General features: G+C 35.6%; 2 protein-coding genes across 2 annotated transcripts in view; one reads left to right on the plus strand and one right to left on the minus strand.

Moving 5' to 3' along the window:
• Positions 1-24,380, minus strand: part of PSMD1 (proteasome 26S subunit, non-ATPase 1) — an 81,641-nt gene that overhangs the window by 29,211 nt on the left and 28,050 nt on the right. The window lies entirely within an intron of this gene.
• On the plus strand, positions 8,757-24,182 carry HTR2B (5-hydroxytryptamine receptor 2B). The gene is made up of 3 exons (XM_005887033.2): positions 8,757-9,760; positions 17,973-18,173; positions 22,264-24,182. Exons 1-3 carry the CDS (start codon positions 9,238-9,240, stop codon positions 23,154-23,156), a joined length of 1,617 nt encoding a protein of 538 aa, XP_005887095.1. The 5' UTR covers positions 8,757-9,237; the 3' UTR covers positions 23,157-24,182.

Raw genomic sequence — 24,380 nt, forward strand, 5'->3', positions numbered from 1 at the left:
AAGGAACGACAAACTCATTAATAAATTAGCTTAGACATTCAACTTCTTCAAGAGCAAAATAAAATAATGCAAGAGTGCTAAGTCGCTTCAGTCGTGTCTGACTCTATGCAACCCTATGGACTGTAGCCTGCCAAGTTCCTCTGTCCATGGGATTCTCCAGGCAAGCATATTGGAGTGGGTTGCCATTTCCTTCTCCAGGGGATCTTCTTGACCCAGAGACTGAACCTGTGCCTCTTATGCCTCCTGCACTGGCAGGCGAATACTTTACCACTAGCGCCGCCTGGGAAGCCCCCAAATCATAATATTCTAGGTTTACTTTAATTTTTCGATAGGCAGTTCTCAAAGTACAAATGAATTTTTCCAAGCAATGATCGCAATGCAAACATTCACTGAAAGCAAAACTTCCTTATGTTAATCTTTATCCAAACACATACATACATGCTATTATTATTGTTTAGTTGCTAAGTCATGTCCAACTCTTGTGACCCCATTGACTGTAGCCCACCAGGCTCCTCTGTTCATGGGATTTCTCAGGCAAGAACATTAGAGGGGGTTGCCATTTCCTTCTCCAGGGGATCTTCTAGACCCAGGGATGGAACCTGTGTCTCCTGCATTGGCAGGAGGATTCTTTCCACACAGCCATCAGGGAACCCCATACACACATGCTGGTAAATATACAATTTTTAAAACTAAGCTAATAAATGAATAAATGACAAAATGATATCAATATAGTCAATATTTTGCAACATGTAATGAAATTAATGGATATCAGCATCATTATCAGACTGCTAACATCATGAAAAGAAAAACAACTAGACCTTATGCCTTATGCACACTGCCAGCCTCTCCTTAAATTTAAAAAAAAAAAAAAAAGAGAGAGAGAAAAGAAGAAATGAGTGAAAAACTGACTCTGAATTAGACCAAGTCTTTACATGTATCAATTTATAGGAAATACAGAAGAGCAAAAAACATGTTATATTACACAGAGATGCAATGAGGGTGGGGAGGGCTAGGCAAGATATGGAGGAAGAACCTGAAAATTAGTAGAAAATACACTAACTCTTTAATAACAGTTCATAAGACTTTCATTCAGTTGTTTTAGCTAATTCTGACATTCCTTGAATGTTAGTTTTTCTATGTAAACATTTATCTCTAAGATAACATCATCAAATAATTTCTGTATCTTGTTTTAATGCCTTTGGATCAGTATAATTAAGTATTTAAATGACTAATCCCTAATCAGAAATAAAAGTTCATCTGTCTCCATGAACATTTCCTGCTCTATTTTTTGGCTAGTTTATAAAAGTTTAGAAAGTGAATATGAGATTTAGAGATTAAAAGAGGGGTGATAGTATACACTTTGAATTTTGTTTTCATCTCAATATAAAAAATATATAAAATATTATCAGAAAAATAACTGAAAAAGAAAACGGTTTCATCTCCAAAAGACAGTGTCCCTTGAGATTCTGGATCCTAAGCTACTGCTATTTGCAGTTTTTAAATTAGTTTTTACTGCAGTTTTTTACCATCAATTTAGTATTTAAAGAATTATCCATCTACTACATGTAAAGTACCATAAGGAAAACAAAACCACACAGACCCTGCCTCAAACCTTATGATTTTAGTCCTATCTTTAATATTTCTTTTTTATCATCTTAGTGTATTTTGAAAAAGTAAAAATTATTATAGTTTTAGATAAGCTTGTGGTATGTTTCCAAACAGATTAATTGCTTTCAGGTGATGCCAAAATGGAATGAAATCTTCTCAAAGAGGTGAGAAGAAAGTAGATTCATAAGATTTATATAAAGAAATTGCTACTTCACTATAAGAAGTGAAAGTGAAAGTCACTCAGTTGTGTCTGACTCTTTGCGACCCCATGGACTATACAGTCCATGGAATTCTCCAGGCCAGAATACTGGAGTGGGTAGCCTTTCCCTTCTCCAGGGGATCTTCCCAACCCAGGAATCAAACCCAGGTCTCCCACATTGGAGGCAGATTTTTTATCAGCTGAGCCACAAGGGAAGCCCAACAATACTGGAGTGGGTAGCCTATCCCTTCTCCATGGGATCTTCCCAACCCAGGAATCAAACCAGGGTCTCCTGCACTGCAGGCAGATTCTTTACCAACTGAGCTATCAGGGAAGCCCGTGATAAGCAACAAAGCTCTTAAAAATCTCAGAGTGCATTTCTGAACCTAGAGTAACATTCAAAAAGTTACAGCATTATCAGCATGTTTCTGAGCCCTGCCCTTTAAATGAGTAAACTAAGAAATGAAAAATTCACTAGAGGGGGCTCAACAGCAGAACAGGCAGAGATAATATCATCTTTCTTAGGTTAATTGAGAATTGAAGTTAGGTTGGCTGAGACAATCCAATCTGAGGAGTAGAAAAAGAAAAGAATGAAGAAATGCGAACACAGCCTAAGAGACCTGTGGGCATCACAAAACATACAAACATATGCATAATAGGAGTCCCAATGGGAGAAGAAAAAGAGAAGGCTGAAAGAATACTTAAAGAAATAACGGACAGAAACATCCCAAATTTTGATGAAAGACTAGAAACTTAACAAACTCCAAGCAGGATAAACTCAGAGAATGGTACACAAAAAAGACAAAGACTACACTCTAGTAGGAGACAGACAATAATAAGTGATAAAGTAAGTAAAAAGCTGAAGCTCTATGAATAACAAAAAAACTAAATCATGGTAAAGGGCCTTGGAAGAGCCAAGAGAATGGGGCATTTTGCACCATTCATTGGTGCAGTCAGGGCACCTTCAGTGATGAAGTGACATTTAAGCTAAGACAAGAAGGCAGTGAAGAAGTGAGCCAAGTAGCTACCCAGAGGAAGAATACAGGTAGTGGAAACAGCTCATGCAAGTGCCCTGTGGCAGAATGACACCCAGCATGTTCGAGGAGGGGCAAAGACACCAACAGTTTGACGGTAGTGAAGAGGGAAGAGCAGATGAAAAGAGGGGCAGGTTATAGGAAACTGGCTTTTACTATGAGTGAAATGAAGGGCTATCAGGATTCTAAGCGAAGGAATGATATGATCTGACTTGTTTAAAAACAGTCATTTTGGCTGCTCTACTGAGACAAGAGGTAAAGGTAGAAAAAAGGCCAATTAAGAGGCTACCTCAGAAATCTGGTTAAGATATAATAACCAGATATAATAAGATATAATAACCAGTGACTTGGAAAAGGTTGTAGTCATGAACATAGAGGGGAAAAGTTTGAAATTTGTCACCTGATGTGAAGAGCCAACTCATTAGAAAAGACTCTGATGCGAGGGCAGTAGGAGAAGGAGACAACAGAGGACGAGATGGTTGGATGGCATCAATGACTCAATGGACATAAGTTTGAGCAAGCTCAGGGAGATGGTGAAGGACAGGGAAGCCTGGCATGCTGCAGTCCATGGGGTCGCAAAGAGTTGGACACAACTAAGCAACTGAACAACAAAGAGTTATTTTAGTAGAGTGCTGGGGATAAAAATCTGATTGCAAGGTTACAGACTAGGTAGGTAGTAAGAAGGAAAGTGGAGTAAAAGTCGCTCAGTTGTGTCCAACTCTTTGTGACCCCATGGACTATACAGTCCATGGAATTCTCCAGGCCAGAATCCTGGAGTGAGTAGCCTTTCCCTTCTCCAGGGGATCTTCCCAACCCAGGAATCAAACCAGGTTCTCCTGCATTGCAGGCAGATTCTTTACCAACTGAGCTATCAGGTAAGCCCAGTAAGAAGGAAAAAGGATAGGCAATTATCTAAAGTCAAATGATGAAGGAAAGAGACTGAAGGGATAAAGAAAAGTTTTATTTTTCATTAAGTGGTAAACCTGAGCACGTCTGCAAGAAAGAAGTTAAAGCTGAGAAAACGAATATTTAAGGCATGGATTCTATGTGTGAAAAAGATACTTTATTTAGCAAGATTGCAAATAATATCATAAAGAGTTGGGATTAAGAACTTAGGTAGAAGTTAGTTATGGAAAAGAGGGATGACAACATGATCCCAAAGAATAGGATGGATGGAAAGACATTTTAAGAAGTTGAAAGCTGACTGAGCTTTCAGATTGGTTTAAGCCTTTCATGAAAATAAGTGGTAAATTCAGTCATCAGGGGAATATGAGCACAAAGAGTCTAAGGAGAACAGACTAAGTCTAAAACAGCTACTCTTACTAAAGTTCAGTTATTTCACTGATCTCATCAAAAAAGAATGAATAAGAAAGAAATTAAAAAAAAAAGTCAAGATGTTTTTGGGCTGCAGTGCAGGCCCTGTTGAAGCGAGCTAGTCTTACCTCTACCATACCTATATTGTAAGTGAGTGAGTGGAGTCGCTCAGTCGTGTCTTTGCGACCCCATGGACTGCAGCCCACCAGGCTCCTCCGTCCATGGGATTCTCCAGGCAAGAGCACTGGAGTGGGGTGCCACTGCCTTCACTATCAGTATACTGTTTCCACCCTTTTTGCCCCCCACCTCCCTCCTCTTCTTTCAACCTGGCTTCCTGTCCTCCCTTTGAAATCTTTGAAGACCTGAGAGATTTTCATTTACTCTGTTAGTACTTGGATCTGAAGTTATGTGTCTCTATAGGAGGTTTTCTGAGAGACTGTAATCTTGTATTTAAGGGAGTGTCTGATTAGGAGAATCAGATTGGAGCATCTGATTAGAGAAGGAAATGGCAACCCACTCCAGTATTTTTGCCTGGAAAATTCCATGGACAAAGGAGCTTGGCGGGCTATACAATCCATGGGGTCGCAAAGAGTTGGACACAACTGAGCGACTATCACTCACTCACTCACACTGTTTGCATCCGCCATAGATTATAAATTCTATATAAAGGCAAAACATGCTTATTCTGTTCTTCACTGTATCTCCACAAGCAAATGGAACTCAACAACTGCTTTACACATGAATGAATATGTAATGAACACAATCCACATATTGTCAAAGATTCATTAAGGTGTTAAGTGTTTGAAAGGTATCATGACTGAGAGGTATAGACTATCCAACTAGCCAACCATCTTGGCTGATATTTAAATTGCCTTCCTAGACCTATAAAAGATACTACATTGCCCCTTTAAGTAGAAGACAGATTCTGTTCAACAAAACAAAAGGCATCAGGGATAAAATTCAGTATTTTAGGAAAAAAGGCACCAATTAGGTGTTTTGGTTATAGTCAGATTAGAGTTTGAAACTGACCTTTAAGCTACTTAAGTAAGAATTAATTTATCTGGAGTTCTTGATAAATTAATTTAAGTTAATTAAATAAACTTATCTAGTTCTCTAAATAACATATTCTACACAAAGTTTCCAGATATTTGAAATCTCAAAAAAATGCATTTCACTTATTCCAGTCACCCAGAACAGAGCTGAATAAAGATGATTTAAGCTCTCAGCTGGTAAAGACTGCCTGCAATGCAGGAGACCCCGGTTCAATTCCTGGGTTGAGAAGATCCACTTCCTGGAAAAGGGATAGGCTACCCACTCTAGTATTCTTGGGCTTCTCTGGTGGCTCAGATGGTAAAGAATCTACCTGCAACAAGGAAGACCTGGGTTTGACCCCTAGGTTGGGAAGATGCCCTGGAGAAGGGAAAGGCTACCCACTTCAGTATTCTGGCCTGGAGAATTCCATGGACAGAGGAGCCTGGCAGGCTACAGTCCATGGGGTCGCAAATAGTTGGACACGACTGAGCGACTTTCACTTTCATTTGAAGATTTATTAAATATGTGATAGCCATCACTATATCAATTACCATACCACACAAGAGTTGTGGAGGGCTGAGTTATGAGAGCTACAAGTCTCTATTTTGAACAGAACTACATGCCTGTTCTTTGTAATTCTTGTTTTTTCAGTTGGCCCTATTCGCTATTACCAAAGAGCCATCCACCTTTTAATCTGTTACTCTATTTTGGAGAAGAGACGGAAATGTGTTTGTTAAAACTGTCTCAAGAGTGAATTTATCACTGAATATTCTTTTGTACTGCTTAGATTTACTACCATGGGCAAATGGTTTTTTTCATTAAAGACAGGGGAAAGACAAGTTTTTGTGTGTGTTTAGTGTAAAAAAGATTTGAAGTGGTGACTTACAGACAGTCTTCTACCTAATGTGCATGAGGTTTTAGAGCACAGATTTAGTTATTTGTCAATTAGATTCATCTACTCTTTTATTTAGTATAATTATTTTGCTTTCTCTCTGATTGTCAGCTATGCTTCTAATAACTCAAAGTTGTTGTTAACTACAACAATAAGTAGTTGTTCTAACTTCTTATGGTCCCTAGCCATTAAGCTAATTAAAAATACAAATATAAAATAAAAACATTCTAGGAACCAATTTTAACTATTTTTAGTTAAGGTTTAAAAAAAGAAATGAGTCAATGTGGGTAGAAGGGTTAGTATTGACACAGAATTATATAATAATAATGGTCGGTATTTTTATAACATACTCAATGAATATTTTAAAAAACTTATCTGTAAACACAAATTGATGAAGGTTTACTTCATACACGTCTTTTCATTAAATATAATGGTGCTATTTCCAATCTGACATTACTTGTTTTGCAGATACCTACCTGCCTGCATGAGCACAGAAGCCAAACTGTGGTTCAGAATAAAGCACTATTATAAGGTATTTCCATATTCCTGAAAAGAAATTCTGGCACATTAAAATTTATTTGATTGTTCTTGAGGATTATTTTGTCTTCACCCAAAATTATTAGTAAATATTTTTTTCTAAAATATTGAAGTTTGAGTTAAAATAAAGCAGCAAATATTGAATAAAATCTGAAGTGCTCAGTAGAACTGAACAAAATATTTTCTGGTAACTTTCACACAAGCTAAGGAACATAAATTTGAAATGGCATAAATGCTATTGTCAACAGAGAAGTAATTAAATAACTTAAAAATATGAGTGATGTATGATGATCTTTTATCTATTTCTGTGTAGCATGTGGGATCTTTAGTTCCCCAACCAGGGATTGAACCTGCACTCCCTGCACTGGAAGCGTGGACTCTTAACCACTGGACCAATAGGCAAGTCCCCTATTACATAATCTTTTAAAGGGAAGCTTTGAAAATGCCGAAGTTCTAATACAAAGCTAGTCTTTTAGTTTAAGGATGCTTAGATAGCATAGCTGTTAAGACTTCTACACTAATTTTCTAAAATAAGGCAGAAATATATTTTCATTACCTATCATACACTTTTCCCAATATATCCATGGGGGGGGAAAAAACCCCAAAAAACTGCCAATGAATCAACTGCCAAATCCAGAGGTCATCTTTTTAAAAATAAGCAATGAAAAAGTCTCTTCTAAAACTTATATGGTGCTGGTGCTAAGTCGCTTCAGTCGTGTCCAACTCTGTGTGACCCCATAGACGGCAGCCCACCAGGCTCCCCCGTCCCTGGGATTCTCCAGGCAAGAACACTGGAGTGGGTTGCCATTTCCTTCTCCAATGCATGAAAGTGAAAAGTGAAAGTGAAGTCGCTCAGTCGTGTCCGACTCTTTGTGACCCCATGGACTGCAGCGTACCAGGCTCCTCCATCCATGGGATTTTCCAGGCAAGAGTACTGGAGAGGGGTATACGCATGTACAATTCAAACCTTCCTGTGTTCTTCTATATAAGGTTGTAATCAGAGCAAATTAATTATGTTCCACAACAAAGGCATGAAAGCTACATAAGACACATGTTTCACTGGTAGAAATTAAAACTCTGGAAATCACTTTAAGGCTCACTGGGCAGAATCTCCACAGAATTAAAGCTCCAGTATCTCTAGACTGTATCTTATTTTTTCTCAATTAGGAAAAACAGCCTAGGGTTAATTGAAAACGAAACTATCTTAAGCTATAATGACAGAGTTTATCATAGTCCCCCAAATTAAAGACAGCTCTTAAGAATATAACTTGAATAAGGATCATGAATTGGTTCAACATATTTAACTGGTGATTTTATGAATTATAATAAATGCTGCTACTCTCTAAAAACGAGTGTATCGAAGATGAAACAACCTCCTTGGCACGCTTACAGCTACACAACACATTTGTATGATTTGAAGCACCAGTGCTGGAGGCTCAGAATAAGTCAACGGGAGGAGGACTCCCACCACAGCAGCAAGCAGGTCTCCTGAGTAGATCATATGACACGCTTAGGAGAGTAACCCGCAAATAAGAGGTAAGTACCCATAGATAAATATAGAGTTAATCTAAAGGCTTTTCCTTTTCTTTCTTACAAAACTCTGCTACCATAATTTTTTATTTCTACTCAGTGCTTTAAAAACCAAAATGAAAAATTTACAAATGTTAAAGGGAAGATTTTAATGTGGGATTTGTAAGGCTTTATGAAAAAATGATTTAATCTTCCTCCTAGCCTCCTCTCCTTGCCTCAGAAACTGGGAAGGTTAAGAAAAAAAGAAATTACTACTTAAAAAAATAACTGGTTCAAACTTGGCATAAAGTGATAAATTTGGAAAATATCTGTACAGAAACATGCTTTCTTTGAAAGATGAAACAAGTAAAAACAGTTATTTGGATCCTAGGAATACTTTCTCCTCTTCTTTCAAACTATAAAGGAGTTCTAGAAACCCCAGTTTTTTAGAATGAGTTATAAAAATGTTTTATAAAAATGGCATTTATATGAGTATTAAAATAAACTTGATCCAACCAAATCTAATTACAAATAAGGATTCCTATGCTGGTAAATCATGGTGGGGCGGGGGGGTGGGGGTGGGGGCTTGGAGTGTTTCTAGGTAGAAGGCCAGTGTGTATGAAAAGTTCTGTTTGGTGTTTGGATGTTTCTAATCTTCTGTACATATTCTAAAGTAAAGGTAAAATGACAATCAAGGGTCAGGAAGCACCTAGGTTTTCATTATACCACTGAAAAAAATTAATGTATCTCCCACTTCACTAATTGGAACATATCAGGCATATATATGATTTTAGAACTGGTTGTATTGTCACAAATGCACAAGAGACCTATGGAGAAGGGAGGGGCTACTAATAAATTCAACTGCTTTTTTAAACTGGGTTTTATTAAGAAATAAAGAAAATAATGCAATTGATATATTTTATATCTAGGGAGAACTCTTTGGCATTCAAATTCAAACTCGATTCTGCCACAACAAGAAAAAAAAAGGGAGAGAGAGAAACCAAAAAATAGCCTTTCTTCCCCACAGCTATCAGTTTCTTTCACTAAGCCTTCCGAAACCTGAGCCTCTGCAGAACACTAACCACTCGGGCCTCACCTACAGACATGGACAGATGTACTTACACTTTCATTTTATAGAACTTGAAATTCTCTTTTTAAGGAAGGAGTCAACTTTGGCCTTGAGTGTTTGGCATGGGTACAAAGCCTTAAAAAAGCAGATGACCAGCTTAGCTACTGACCATGCTGATCAGTGTCTGGAATCAGATCAAATCAAAGAAAAACAGCGAATGGCTTTCTCTTTTAGAATATTCGAGCAACGCACAAGTCCTGGGCATGTTTTGCTGAGCTCATTTGACCACTTAATCTCTTCTAACTGGTCTGGATTACAGACAGAATCAATAACAGAGAAAATGAAACAGACTGGTGAGGAACAGGGAAATAAACCGCGATGGGCAGCTCTTCTGATACTCATGGTGATAATACCCACAATTGGTGGCAACATCCTTGTTATTCTGGCTGTTTCACTGGAGAAAAAGTTGCAGTATGCTACCAATTATTTCCTAATGTCCCTGGCAGTGGCCGACTTGCTGGTTGGATTGTTTGTGATGCCGATTGCCCTCTTAACAATAATGTTTGGTAAGTATTTCACTTTGTTCTTGCCATCAAACCACAGAACTATGATATACTATTAGAGAAATGGATACTCATTCAGGGTTTAAATATGAATTTGGACTATTTAAAGATACAGGGAGTAAAGAGTCCCTCATTTTTCATCATTTTCTATGGTTGATAATCAGTTTTAAAGAGCAAAAAATAATTTCTTAAACAATTCTATTCCCTCTCAGTCACCTAAAACAATCATTAAGAAGTCATCCAAGTTAGCAATATTCATATATTCTGAATGTATTACCTAAAACTTATTGTGAAGAACAGACGACTCTATACTTTATCCCATTACTAGTACTTTTTTTTCTTGATAAAGCAATAGCTAGAACACTACTGTGACAGTTAATGTGCTGGGTTAATTATTTATAATGAGATCTCTGAATCACTAAATGCTGAAATAAATCTCTAAACTCAAATTTCAATTGGAATTGTTCTGAAAAGTCTTGCTATAGCTCTTTATAGTTTGTGTACTTAAACTGAAGTGTTACACATGTGTTGTGTTAACAAAAAATTATGTTTAGTTGCTAAGGAATGGTCTGGCTCAGAAAATTCCAAGAGATGATCCATCTGTTTAATTTTTATAATTTCTGACCATTCATGTCCTTGATGTATGTTAGAGGAATAAGACCTCTAAGTTATTAAAATAAATGACCAAATCTGAGTTATTATAAGAATTTAAAACATAATTAGAACTAAAATTTTAGTTTGTCATAATAAAACAGTAAATGATATTAAAATGATGCAAGTAGTTTATGATTCATGCATAACATCTCTAGTTATATAATTTGGGTAAATACAATTCTGATGATGAATTATGAAGGCTCTCAAGAATCAGCATTAAAAGGGTATATAACTTATTTAATGCTTGACATAAATTGATAGTCCATTCATTAATTGCTGAAGAAGATGATTATTTACAGCAAATAGAGCTTTTTAGAGTTGCTTATATGGTGAAGATAAAAAGATTTCAGGTTATAGAAGTAAAATTTATTAACTAGAATTAGATTGCATGTTTGATTGTATTCAGGTTAAATGTTACATTTTTATAAGTAATTATAGAAAGGTATCTAATATTAATACTTGATCCCTCAAATACAATTACATGGTGACAGGCTAAAACTTTCCATTCTTAGCTAGGTGTTAAATTCTTTGGTGGGACAAATAGTAATGTCTTTTCTGCTTTAAAAGACTCTCTCTTCATTAGTATTCTCTATCTATCCCCTCTCTGGTAAGTTTGTAAAAATCCAGTGCAACACACAACCAGGGAAATGATTGAGAAATCTACTCTATAGGTCAGCCTAAACAATCTTAATTCTGAATAAAGTTTAAAAGAAGTAAATGAGGATTATATAGGAACATTTATGCATATTTGGTAAAGATTGTACAGACACCAATTCAAATTCTTATCTCCATGTGCACAACAGTTTAATGTGTGAAGTTACTCTTTAAACTGTGCTGTTAGGCATACGGAAAATGTTAAAATGCTCATCCCAACTACAAAACAAAATTTAATTGACATGTTACACTGAATAAATGAGATTGAAATGTATTTTAACTTTAAAATCCATGAGTTTATAAGTATCAATCATCTATTAGTATTTGCAAAACACTGTTGTAGACACTTAACCAACAGTTAGACAGTTAAGGAATCTTAAAAGGCAAAGTTTCATGACATTAAAGTAAGCTGATAAACAAAATATAAGAGCAGGTAACAGTGATAATCCCATGTATTTCACAGGAAAACAGCAGGCATACAGCAGCTGAAAACTAAGTTTATATTTAAATATTTGGGGCCCAAGATATTCTTAGCTATAAGAGCAAAAAATCCAACATATTTTAACATACAATATGTAGAACATCTTCCTATCTATGTTCAAAAAATTATGTATACACACTTTTAACTTCATTTTGTTCTTTCAAATGTAAATTTTTATTTACAAAATAAACTTTCATAGCCCAAAACATTTCTGCTATCAGTAACTAAGCTGCATAGAAAGGTTAGTAGATTTTTAAAAACAAGCTAAATTGAGAACCACTATTTATTACTGCATTAATTCATTATTGAAAACATTCTACTTCTACGAGAAAATGCATGTTGCCCTCTTAAAAGCTTCAAAAGGATGCATTCATAAACTTGGAACTGCGTATATTATAAATGGGGACCTGAGTTCAAATACTGTTGAGTTTTTAAATGACCTTTCATGTGTTAACTAAATCAATGCATTTATAAGAATTTCTGTAACTTTAAAATGCAGGGGCAGATTTTGTGCATTTTTCTTTCATTATAGGAAAAATCTTCAGAATTTCTGAAGTCTGTACAAACAAAAGTATCCCTGGTTATTGAAATTAAAAAAAATTAACTACCACTATTAGTGATAAGAGTTATTTCAGTTATCTTAGGGAAATTTAAAGAAAGTAACACTGAAACTTTATATTCTAACAAAATTAAATTAAAAAAAAAAAGGACAGCACTGACAATTTTAAAGTGGCTTTTACACTGAGTAACATTTTATCCAAGCAATAATTTGCATATTTGATTATACAGTATTTGAATTTCTATTTTACCAAGATTATGATGACTGATATAACATGGTTTTTCAAATAAATTGTGCTACATTAACTTTTCTGTCACTTCTTCCTCCTTGGGAGCATTGGACTTAACCTTTACTTTCTAGTTTTTTCACTGTCTTGTCTATAATTCTTAAAAACTATGATCATGAATTAGTAGCGTATAATTTAAGGCTTGAAGATGCTTAGGTTAGACATATTTGAGTAGAACGCAAAGGAAAAAAGAGTATCATATGCCAGTATAAAAAAGACAGGTTATTTACAGTTTAAGAATGTCTCTGAACTTTCCCTTCTCCCATTAAACAAATTATTTAAAATGTAAAGGGACACATTTGGTCATCCATTGGTCATTACTGGCTTCTTTATAACAAATTTAAAACAATGTTTCATGATCTGTAAGTTGAAACAGTATCTGTGGTGCGGCTGAAAGTGGGCATATAAAATGGCTGAAATATGGGGGTTCATTTGAAGCAAGATACCATATGCTTTGAATCCTGGTTCTCCTGTATTGGCTTAGGCAAGTCACTTAACAACATATCAGAGCTCAAGCACCCCGTGTGTAAAATGGCTATGCTGAATCTTCCACTGCCACTATCCTGTGAAATTGTCAAGTAGGTCCCAGCACATATTATACACTAATATTTGGCAAGTATTTGTACAACATGCAAAAGGTTTATATACTTAAATACAATATTTAGTTTAGATATGAGTTTGACCAGAGATGAAATAAATGTATAGCAGTAAAAGAGAAAAAAATCAGTTATTCATTTATACAGTGAAAAAACAAGGGAGCAAAGCAATTAAAGGCACTTCTTTCTGAAAAATGGAAATTTTAAAAAACCAATGTAAAATTTTCACAAGTATTAAATCACTCGAAACATTTATAACACTATATTAGACATTTAACCCTATGATCCTTCATATGCTCAAATACAGTGAAAAAACAACAATAACAAAAACAAAGAAGCTTTGTAATAAAAATTTAAGCACTGATCTAGCTGTCTTTTCCAGAAGATAAATATAGAAACAAGAATTTCTGAGATTTAAAAAAAAAAAAACATACTTGAAAACTATGTCCTTTCTGGACATTAGGGCAATTTAGGACTTGTCCTGCTCTAGTATCTTCAAGAACTACATACCTCAATGAACAGAGTCCCCTTGGAATGGCTTTAAAAATAGTCTTTAAATCTTCAAGAGGGAAATCTTTTATGTCCCAGATTCAGAGATTAATGTCAATTACTTTCCAAACTAACAGCATAACTCAGCTTTTCAAACTAAAAACTTGCCCCAAGGATAAGCAAGTTTCAGATGAAAATTAGTCTATGTCATCAAGAAGCCAAGTTTGTGGTTTAAAAATTCAGGTTTATATACCAGTTAAAAAGAAAGCCAAACAAACAACTCACCCAAAAGAAAACAAAACAAAAAAGGCATGGCAATGCACACAGGTTATTTATGCTTCTTAGCCATATTTGATATAGTTAAAATTCAACTTTAGTAAAAGCATACTTTCATGACAAATTTAGTTAAGAGTTGAACAGTTAAATATGTTCTCATGCCCTTTTTCTGAAGTAGAGTTTTCATTTTAATTGGATGCATTTTGCTACCGCAGGCAAGAAGACAAACACTGATTTTATACTGATGATACAGCTCATTGTTTATAAGTGGGAGGGTTTTAATGGCTGGATTAGTTGGCTAGTTTCTGCCAAACAATAAGAGTAATAAGAACTAACATTTATTGGGTGCTTTCTGTATGCCAGACGTTGTTCTAAACACTTTACATGCATCACTGTATTTAATCCTCAAAGCAGCTCTATAAAATGGTATTATTGTCATCCTCATTTTACAAGGGAAGACATAGGAATAAATAAATGATATTATCTGAACCTAGGAGAACTAATTCTAGAATTCACACTCTTAACCTCTTTTACTCTGCTTTCTCAAATGAAATGAGAAATTGTATCAACCAAAACTGTTGTATTTGGCAAGCAGGCAACATTTTATCTTAAATAACTTGATCTTAACAGGAGGGCCACAGAATTTTATCTAGAGACAAGGCAGAACCCAATATTGTTTTAAGTTATATTTCATACTAAATGATACATACTATATAATTTAAATGTTTTTTCTTCTGTAATAGTTTTTATTAAAAAAAATAGAGCCTCAGGAATTAATTTAGTTTAAGTATCTGATAACTTATTTCCCTTAGATTCTTAGATACACTTTTCTGTTTATGTAAATCTTAACTTCCATTTGAAATAATACATTACATTCTTATGGAAATAAGTTAGACATAATACACTGCAACAAATAAATGAAATTATAAATCTTTAAAACCTTTCCAGTTACTCTGAGTAGTAACAAACTTTTCTGACCTCAAGCCTGTCAAATTCATACTAACTGAGAAAACAATTTTAGAATGAAAATATCTGGACTAGGAAAAGTCCTTTTATAAACTGAGAATGTCTAGAGCTGTTTTTAACTTGCATAAATTATTGTATTACATGAATTCTACTTAGGCAATTATTTTGGCTTTGTATAAAAGATTCCTATAATATAATCCAATCATCTGTTACTTTTGTTAGTTTCATAAAAACAGCCTACTCACTAATATCTCATGAAACCTGGAATCATAAAGGTTAAACAAAAAGATCTATCACTCTTAATCCTAAATCTCAGTCTCTTTCTTTCTTAAAGAAAATTCTCTATCACGCTTCAACATTTCTACTGTTATTGATTAAGAAAGCACTGACTAAAGCAAAATATTCTAATGATCTGCATTAATTTTAGTAACCCCTTTCTGCTCCAAAATTGTAGAGTTTATAAATTCTTTTTGCTGGAAAACAAAGCTAACAAGGCTTCTACGCTTAGCTAAAATCAAGACTAAAGAGCGTTCCCTCTTAGTTCACAATCAGAAGTATGTAGGTCAAACAGTTCAATTCCAGAGATATGTACTTTTAATATGAGAGTTCTATTGTGGCCTGCTGCTCGCAGCTACTAGATTTCTGACCACAATTTTCCAGACGAGAACTGAAAAGAATACAATCCAAAATTAGAATAGCTAAATAGGCAAGTGTAAATTATTAGCAACCCATTTAAAAGATGATAGAGAGCAGGCATTTTACAAGAGGAAGCCTAAGACATAAGACCTTAATTAACTGCCTTTTAAAATCTTTAACTATGATTAGAATCTCTGGCTGTAGCTCTAGATTTAAGTATTTTCCTGTTTGCTGCTCAGTTCTAAACCTGAACTTCAGGAGAGTTTAAAATGCAGCCTCACTTTTAAATAGTTTCCACTGCAAAACTCAGTCATAGATGATTCTTTTCACTCTATTTAGGCCATTAATTTCCTTAAGCTCAGGTCAAAGAATACACTGCTGCCTTTGACTGTTCAAGGTCCTTTCCTGCTAATTAAAAAGAAAACTGAACACCACAGCTAAGAGGGAGAAAATCTAACTGATTAGATTCTTCCTAAACACAAGTATCTCTGCCATATTTTATTTCTTTTGTTTATTTTGAGCAGTCTCCCATTAAGTTTTTTATGTGGAATTCTGAGTGCCTATCCTATGCCAGCAAACTCAATAAACAACCTTTTCAAGAAAGCAGGGCTTCTCAAACACTAATCTGCATACAAATCACCTAAGGTTATTTCTTTCACCTGCAGTCTGATTCAGCAGGTAGGGAGCCTGCAGTTCTAAAAAGTTCCCAGGTGATGTTGATACTTGCAGATCTGAAGAGCGTATCTTGAGTAGCAAGGTCCTAAAGAACACTTTCAATTAACCTTTACATTTTAGTAAATTTTGATAAATAAATGCTCCCCCTCACATTTAAAGACTTAATTATACCTGATTTTACCCATCTGCAAAATCAGGATATAATCTCTAAGGTCCCTTCCAGCTCAGTGATTAAATTTTATTATCTCCATCCCTTATCCCCACCCCAATTCAATGAAGTAGGAAAAGCCTGATTAAAGTAATTTACTTAAAAGTATGAATTACTCCCTCCATCTGATGCTTTAAAGCCTTTTTAAAGAATCTGCTGAAGATGCAACCAAGTACAAAGGAATCATTTATTCTTTTTCAATAAAAAAAAAACTCAATACTGATTTAAAAAATATTTTAATATTCCTGTTGGGAATGCCACATACCAACTGCGGAAGCAGAAGGCACCAATGGGAATATTTGTCAACTTTGCTAGCTTTTTTGGTGAAATATCCAAGTATTTTTCACTGAGATCCTACTTGATTCTTAAAAAAAAAAAAAGAAATTCAAGTCTATCTAAAACATCTTTCCCTAAATTATAGTCTTTATTTTGGTGGGGTGGGGCTGGGGTGGGGTCTAACCTCTCTCCACCCCTAAGACTTCCTGAATTTAAACAGTTTACAACTAAAGGGTCTCTTGGTGCTCTGAAATCCTGAGGTAATCTTCGTTCCCCCTCCAATTACCTCAATTATTTTATACCTGTCAAAGGCAGATACACTTGCAAAAACCAAGAAAAGTAGTTTACATTTCATCAGTGGACATACAACAATTAAACCATAAAAAGGGTTTAGATAATCTCATATGTATGGCATTTGTTCTACACAGAAGCAATGTGCCTTTATAGAAAGTTCTAAAATTTATGTGTTTATAAAATGGATTCAAACTGAAATACTCTAGGGAAAATGCTATAATAAATTTTAGTTGTTTTAAAACTGCAAAAAAATATAGTAGTGAGTATATATGTACAATGTATAGTCTATCAAATTCATATATGTATGGATACTCTTCTAAGTAAGTTTATTGGAAAACTACATAGAATATTCAATAGCATATCCTAAACCTGAAATTTTTTAAAAAATTTAATATTCTAAAGTGTTTAAGACTGTATGAGGTATAGGTATGAGGTATAAATGCTTTTTAAATACTTTGTTAAATTAATCACCATGCCTAATAATGAGATGTTCTTTTTAAACCAAAAATCTGTATTACATCTCAAGTGCTTAGAGTGAAGGATGGACTTTTGGAAGGGTAACAATCCACTTTTCTCTGGAATAACCTAAAGCCATTCCTACTGCAAACTTTATTTCAGAACTCCTTCTGTCAAAAGGAAAACTCAAGTCATTCCACTTAGTTATTTCACCAAACTAGAGTTTGCTATCAACAAGGCTCATGCTGCTCCTGCTAGTTAATGCTAGAAATGAGCCCAAATCCCAAGCCTGAGACTCCCATGCTAATATTATTTTTGCCACATTACACTGCTTCCTCTATCTGGCAAAAGGTGTTGTTGTTGTTTTTAAATAGCAGCTTAAAAATAAATTTTATCAGAATAGCAAAATTAAGCTGTAACACTATATACATTTCTAAAAAATTACAAAAGAAATAGACAAAGAGTAAAGGTCAAAATCATGCTAAAAATGCTAAACTGATTTAGAAAGAGTTGTAATTACTATACAAAACAAAATCTATTTAAAAGGTGCCATCTACAGAAATGTATATATTGTCAACTTTATTATCTGAAGTTTTCTTGGAAGTTAAGTTGTAAAATTTCAGATGAATATTGAAAAAGGTTAAAAAATATTTATCAGTTAAAAAAGAAACTGCAGGAGAATATGTTTTTGTTTTTTCCTTTCTTTCAGAGGCTATGTGGCCCCTCCCACTTGTTCTATGCCCTGCCTGGTTATTTCTTGATGTTCTTTTTTCTACTGCATCCATTCTGCATCTCTGCGCCATTTCAGTGGATCGTTACATAGCCATCAAAAAGCCAATCCAGGCCAATCAATATAACTCACGAGCTACAGCATTCATCAAGATTATCGTGGTGTGGTTAATTTCAATAGGTATGTGGGGAATGCCAGGGTGTGGGGTGGGGTATACATGCCTTTGGTTCGTTTTGGCTAGGAGATTATCAGGCCTGGTAGACAGTGATACATCAAAACAAACTCCTCATAACATTACACTCATCATATAGCTTCTAAACCATTGTATCACAAAAAAGGTGAAAAAGCAGAAAAGTTCATGGCTTGTTGTTGACATGCAGGAAGACTAAATCTGAAAAGGTTTTCATATTTGTCAACCAATCATTAAGGCCTAGGTAGCATACAGAATCTTGAAATGTTATTAAAGTAACACCAAAAAATGCCATGCATCTTAAATAACACCTAAGAAAATAAATAGGAAATGAGAAAAAAGAATCAAAACATTTTATGTCGATATCAAAGTTCATATAGTCACCTTGGAAATTAATATGTACATAGACTAGACACATCAGTGTCTGTTTAAGTGTTTTGAACATGTTTATAAATTTTTTTTTTGGCTATACTGCATGGCATGTGAGATCTTAGATCGCCAACCAAGGGATTGAACCTGTACTCCTTGCAGTGGAAGTGTGGGGTCTTAACCACTGGACCACCAAGAAAGTCCTTGAATGTGTTTAATTAGAAATGTTAAGAGAGATATAAATGATATTCAGAAATAATTTCTGGAAGAAATTATATTTCTTAACTGTTTTATGCCCCTGTGCCCATCTTTAATACTCAAAGATAGCTGCTATATTAGAGTATCTGAGAATGAAGTAAAGCATAAATGGTAACTCAAATCTTTTATAAGCTAATATCACAAACACAAACAGATTCACAACAGTTACAATGATCATTAACAGATTGACCAGTATGTTCACTTCTCCCAGTAAGGAAAATTCAAAGAGGAAAAAAATCAAGAGAGACTTGAAATAATCGAGAGACTTGAAATGCTAGAAAGAAATCAAGTAAAGATGTGACTTCTTTCTCTAATGAGAAAAAAAAAGACACTGGGGATTAGGGGAAAAAAGAAAGCAAGACATTGAAAATGACCTACATATTCTTGGAATACAGATACCAAGACCAACTCTCTTTTGAAAACTTTGGAGGTTAAAGTAAGGAGTGTTACTACTCTGGCTTGGGAAGAAATTAAGAGTCAAGGAGAAGTCTATTTATCTGCAAGCAGTGAGAAAAAGCTAACTTTGGGGAAAGAGGCTGATTGATAGAATAGAAGAGGCCCCTAAAAAAGAAGCTATGGAAAGGGCATTAGAGATAATGGGTGACAACTGCCAAAATTTAAAGTGGAGAGAAAGAAAACTGAAGTTCATGTCAAAAACCCCATATCTTTTTGGTAAGCTCAGGGCAAAGAGAGGAAAGGAAAGGGAAACTGTGTGTGTTGCAGTAGGGTGGAAGCGAGGGGTGGAATGGGGGACAGGGCAAAGGTGGAGGGAAAATAGGAGAAACGGCTCCTTAAGAATTAAAACATGTGAAACTGAAATATATATTCAAGCCAATATAGAGCCTGTTGGTAGAAGCTGTACCTCGATTAAGCCTGGATGACATGAATTTACATTGATAAAACTGATCAAATTTATAGAGTGCTTATATGTTAGACACTAAGAATACAAAAATAAGAAAAAGAATCTTTTCACTCAGGAAGATGGTCTCATAGTAAGTACTAAGTATACAGAAGAAAAGAATAAAAAGATGACCTCAGATTTACAGCTTACAAGGGATCTTACAAACCTATTTTTTCCTTCTATAGATGAGAAAAGAAACCTAGAGGATTTAAATAGTTGGCTTAAAGACCTATGGTTTTTAGCACAAAGGCCAAGATCAATGCCATTTTCATTTTATCACACTCTATGCTGTAGAACCAATGACAATTTAACAAATTTGTAAACGAAAAGGCAGATAATGATGTTAGTTCAGTTTTTAAACTCTGAAAGTGCTGAAAAGAGCTCACTTTCTTCTTCTGGATTTACAGTTATCCCAGGTAACACCTGACAACAGTAAGGTTGAAAGGAGAGTAACAGGGTAAGGTATACAAAATACCAGAGAAGACAAAGGTTACTGACCAACAAGCTGGTTGAGAAGATAACATGAGCCTTGATGGGAGTTAATGGAATGTGGGAAAAAGAGAAGGATGAACTAGAGGTCAAGATAACTGTGAAAAGAAGTTCTACAGTAATGAAGAGCAGCAGGACAAGAAAGAGAAATAACCGTTCATGATTTTAGATATGGGATAATTTTAAGTGGACTTATGGATGGCTTCTTGGACTGCAAGGAGATCCAACCAGTCCATTCTGAAGGAGATCAGCCTTGGGATTTCTTTAGAAGGAATGATGCTAAGGCTGAAACTCCAGTACTTTGGCCACCTCATGCGAAGAGTTGACTCATTGGAAAAGACTCCGATGCTGGGAGGGATTGGGGGCAGGAGGAGAAGGGGACAACAGAGGATGAGATGGCTGGATGGCATCACTGACTTGATGGACATGAGTCTGAGTGAACTCCGGGAGTTGGTAATGGACAGGGAGCCCCGGCGTGCTGTGATTCATGGGGTTGCAAAGAGTCGGACACGACTGAGCGACTGAACTGAACTGATGGATGGCTTCAGGAATGCAAACAAATAACTGGAGGTGAAGAGTTCAAGAAATATAACCTTAGGCATTAGAAGAGTCATCAATGGGATGAAATTATGGAAGATGATAGAATGGAACAGGGGATAGAAAACTACAGCAAAGGGCTAAACCCATTAAGGAAGACAGACAATATATCCTGGAGGTTGGTAGAGGATCCAGATGGAGAACAGTGTAAGTAGCTTACACAGGCTTTGAAAGAGATGTGCTTTTGAGGGGGTGGGGGTGTAGTGGGGAGAACAGTGTAATGGTTACTGGAAGTAATAGGACAGAAGGACCAGCGAAAGTTTTCTGCAAAGGGCAAGATAGTAAATGTTTTGGTCTTACAGATTCTGTATGATTTCTGTCAAAACTACTCAGCTCAGCAGCAGGAGAACAAAAGCAGCCACAGACCATATATTAACAACGGGTATGGCTGTGTTCCAACACAATTTTATTTACAAAAATGGAAGACAGGCCGGATTTGGCCACTGAGCCACAGTTTGTTGACCCCTAGTGTAGAACAGAGAGTATACAGATGATCTTTCTGGTGATGTACCTGAGAAAAAGCAGACAAGGCAGCAGCCCTCATTAGAAAGGGTTTGAGGAATACATTCTTGTCAAGGTCTCCATGCTACAATAAAAAGGCGATGTAGATGACAGGAATATGTTCAGATTCAGAGAAGTGAATCCTTCTATGATACCTCAAGAATCCTAGAGATGTCTAAAGATCAATTAACTCAGACTTACTTTAAAATATCTGCTGTTTCAAAGGGAAAAGATTAGGGCCAACCCTTGTGTTCTCTTCCTAATAAGCTATTTTACTAATAAGCAAGATCATATTTAAATACCTACTTCATAATATTTAAAGTATAAGAAAATTAGCATGAAATATATTGCTTTCATTTCTAATGGAGGAAAATGCAATCCTGAAAATAAATTTCATGACCACAAACTCTTAAGTAACATTTAATAAAAAACAATGAACCCTTAGTTTTCCCTAAGAAGTCAGAAAGAAGAAGTTAAAAGACATTCACAAATATCAAAAGATAAACTGTTAAATGAAACTGTGTAAGCTCAGAGATTAAAAAATAGGTATCAACTCAGAACTAAGATACTGCATGAATGTATTCTTAAGTCTTTTGAGCTCAATCACATGGGATATTAAGATAAAAGCAGCTTCTCTCCTATATTCCTTTCCTTAACCCGGGATAGCTCAAGAAACAAAAATAGATACTGTGAAGTGGAGAATAAATGAAGACATTCTCTATGTCATGGGTACAATATAGTTTCAGCGACGCTTTAATTATACAATTGAAACCACTAACGTGTCTCTTTAAAAACAGCAGGTTTGCCTACTTAGATTCTGTTTGTCAAATCTTCCATTGATTAAGTGCTTTGATTCTGCCTTCGGGTACCAGGAATTAACATATACTAACAGTGAAATGTCAGTAAGACAAACTTTAAAAGGATCTAATCAAAGGTCATAACTCAGTTTATCTTGTTTTCCTTAGGCATTGCCCTTCCAGTTCCTATTAAAGGGATAGAAACTGATGTGGCTAACCCAAACAACATCACCTGCGGGCTGACAAAGGATCGTTTTGGCAGTTTCATGCTCTTTGGCTCACTGGCTTCCTTCTTCACACCTCTGGCCATCATGATTGTCACCTACTTTCTCACTATCCATGCTTTACAGAAGAAAGCTTACTTGGTCAAAAACAAGCCACCTCAACGCCTAACATGGTTGACTGTGTCCACAGTTTTCCAAAGGGATGAAACACCTTGCTCATCACCAGAAAAAGTGGCAATGCTGGATGGCTTTCACAAGGACAAAACTCTGCCCAATGCAAGTGCTGACATACTTATGCGAAGAATGTCCACAGTAGGGAAAAAGTCAGTGCAGACCATTTCCAATGAACAGAGAGCCTCAAAGGTTCTCGGGATTGTATTTTTCCTCTTTTTACTTATGTGGTGCCCCTTTTTTATTACAAATGTAACTTTAGTTTTATGTGACTCATGCAACCAGACGACTCTCAACATGCTCCTGGAGATATTTGTGTGGATAGGCTATGTTTCCTCAGGAGTGAATCCTCTGGTCTACACTCTCTTCAACAAGACATTTCGGGATGCATTTGGCCGGTACCTCACCTGCAATTACCGAGCCCCCACATCAGTAAAAACCCTTGGAAAATGCTCCAGTAATATCTACTTCCAGAATCCAATGGCAGAGAATTCTATATTTTTTATGAAACATGGAATGCGAAATGGCATTAATCCTGCCAAGTACCAGAGTCCAATGAGGCTCCGAGGTTCAACCGTTCAGTCTTCATCCATCATTTTACTAGATACACTTCTCCTCACCGAAAATGAAGGTGACAAAACTGAAGAGCAAATCAGTTACGTATAGTAGAAATGGCACAATTTTAATATAATGATGAGTAAGATGATGAAGAAAATATAAATATACCAGAATTATATAAAGAACTTTATATCATGTATCAAAAATCATCTCTTAATAAATTAAGAATTATGTATTAAGATTATCCAATTTTCTTTATTTGGGCAAAACTATTCTACTACTAATAAAAAATCATTTTTGTAGAGTTGAAAATTAAAACAATCCAGCACACTGGTTAAATGTTAAGATAGTCAAATGAAATAAAATTAATAAATCAATAAACTTGTGGTTTATAAAAATACAATGTCACCATACAAAAAAACAATGCTACCGTAAGAATTTACTTAGTTCCTAACTGCATGTTAAGCTATGCCAAGAATGAAATAAACAAAACAAACAAGCATTAACCTTGTCTTCAAGGCAGAACAACAGTGATATGAGGTCTAAAAATAAGAGTATCAAATAATGATCACATCTGAAGATAAGCTAAGATTGCCATTTACAGTTTGGCTTAGTTAAATGTGGGCTTCCCTGGTGCTTCCCATGGTAAACAATCTGCCTGCAATGCAGGAGACCCAGGTTCAATCCCTGGGTTGGGAGGATCCCCTGGAGGAGGGCATGGCAACCCACTCCAGTATTCTTGCCTGGAGAATACCATGGACAAAGGAGCCTGGTGGGCTATAGACCACAGGGCCACAGACATGACTGAGTAACTAACACTTTCACTTTCACTTTAGTTAAATGCAGCCACAATTTTGCACTGATCAGGAAACTGTCTTGATGAAAGGGGGTCGGGAAGAGACTATCTGGATATCACACAAAAGAACTGGATCTTGGAATTACAGCTTTGTTAAATGGCTCATACCAGGCATTTACTGAGCAGAGGCAGGTTTCCTAGAGGAAGAAAAAGCAAATGAAAACAGTCTTGGGTACATGAACCTTGTGTTTCTCAAAGAGCATGTGTAAACTAGAGGCATGGGACTTTAATCCAGGAACCTAAACTTTAATGAATTTGTAAATAAGATCATGGCTGCCCAAGCTTGCTCAAAGAGTTGGTTGAACTTCTGGCACAGAATTTTTTATTCATCGGTTTGTCATTTTAACTTGCACTGCCAGACGTGGAACAAATCCAGTCTGTGCCATTTACTAGTTATTAATAATTTGAGAACTTGGTTTTAACTGCAGCACCTTAGACAAGTTGATTACGTTTAATTTTCTTCATCCATGAAGTTT

This window comes from Bos mutus, chromosome 2 (assembly GCF_027580195.1).
Source record: "Bos mutus isolate GX-2022 chromosome 2, NWIPB_WYAK_1.1, whole genome shotgun sequence".
Classification (NCBI taxonomy): Eukaryota; Metazoa; Chordata; class Mammalia; order Artiodactyla; family Bovidae; genus Bos; species Bos mutus.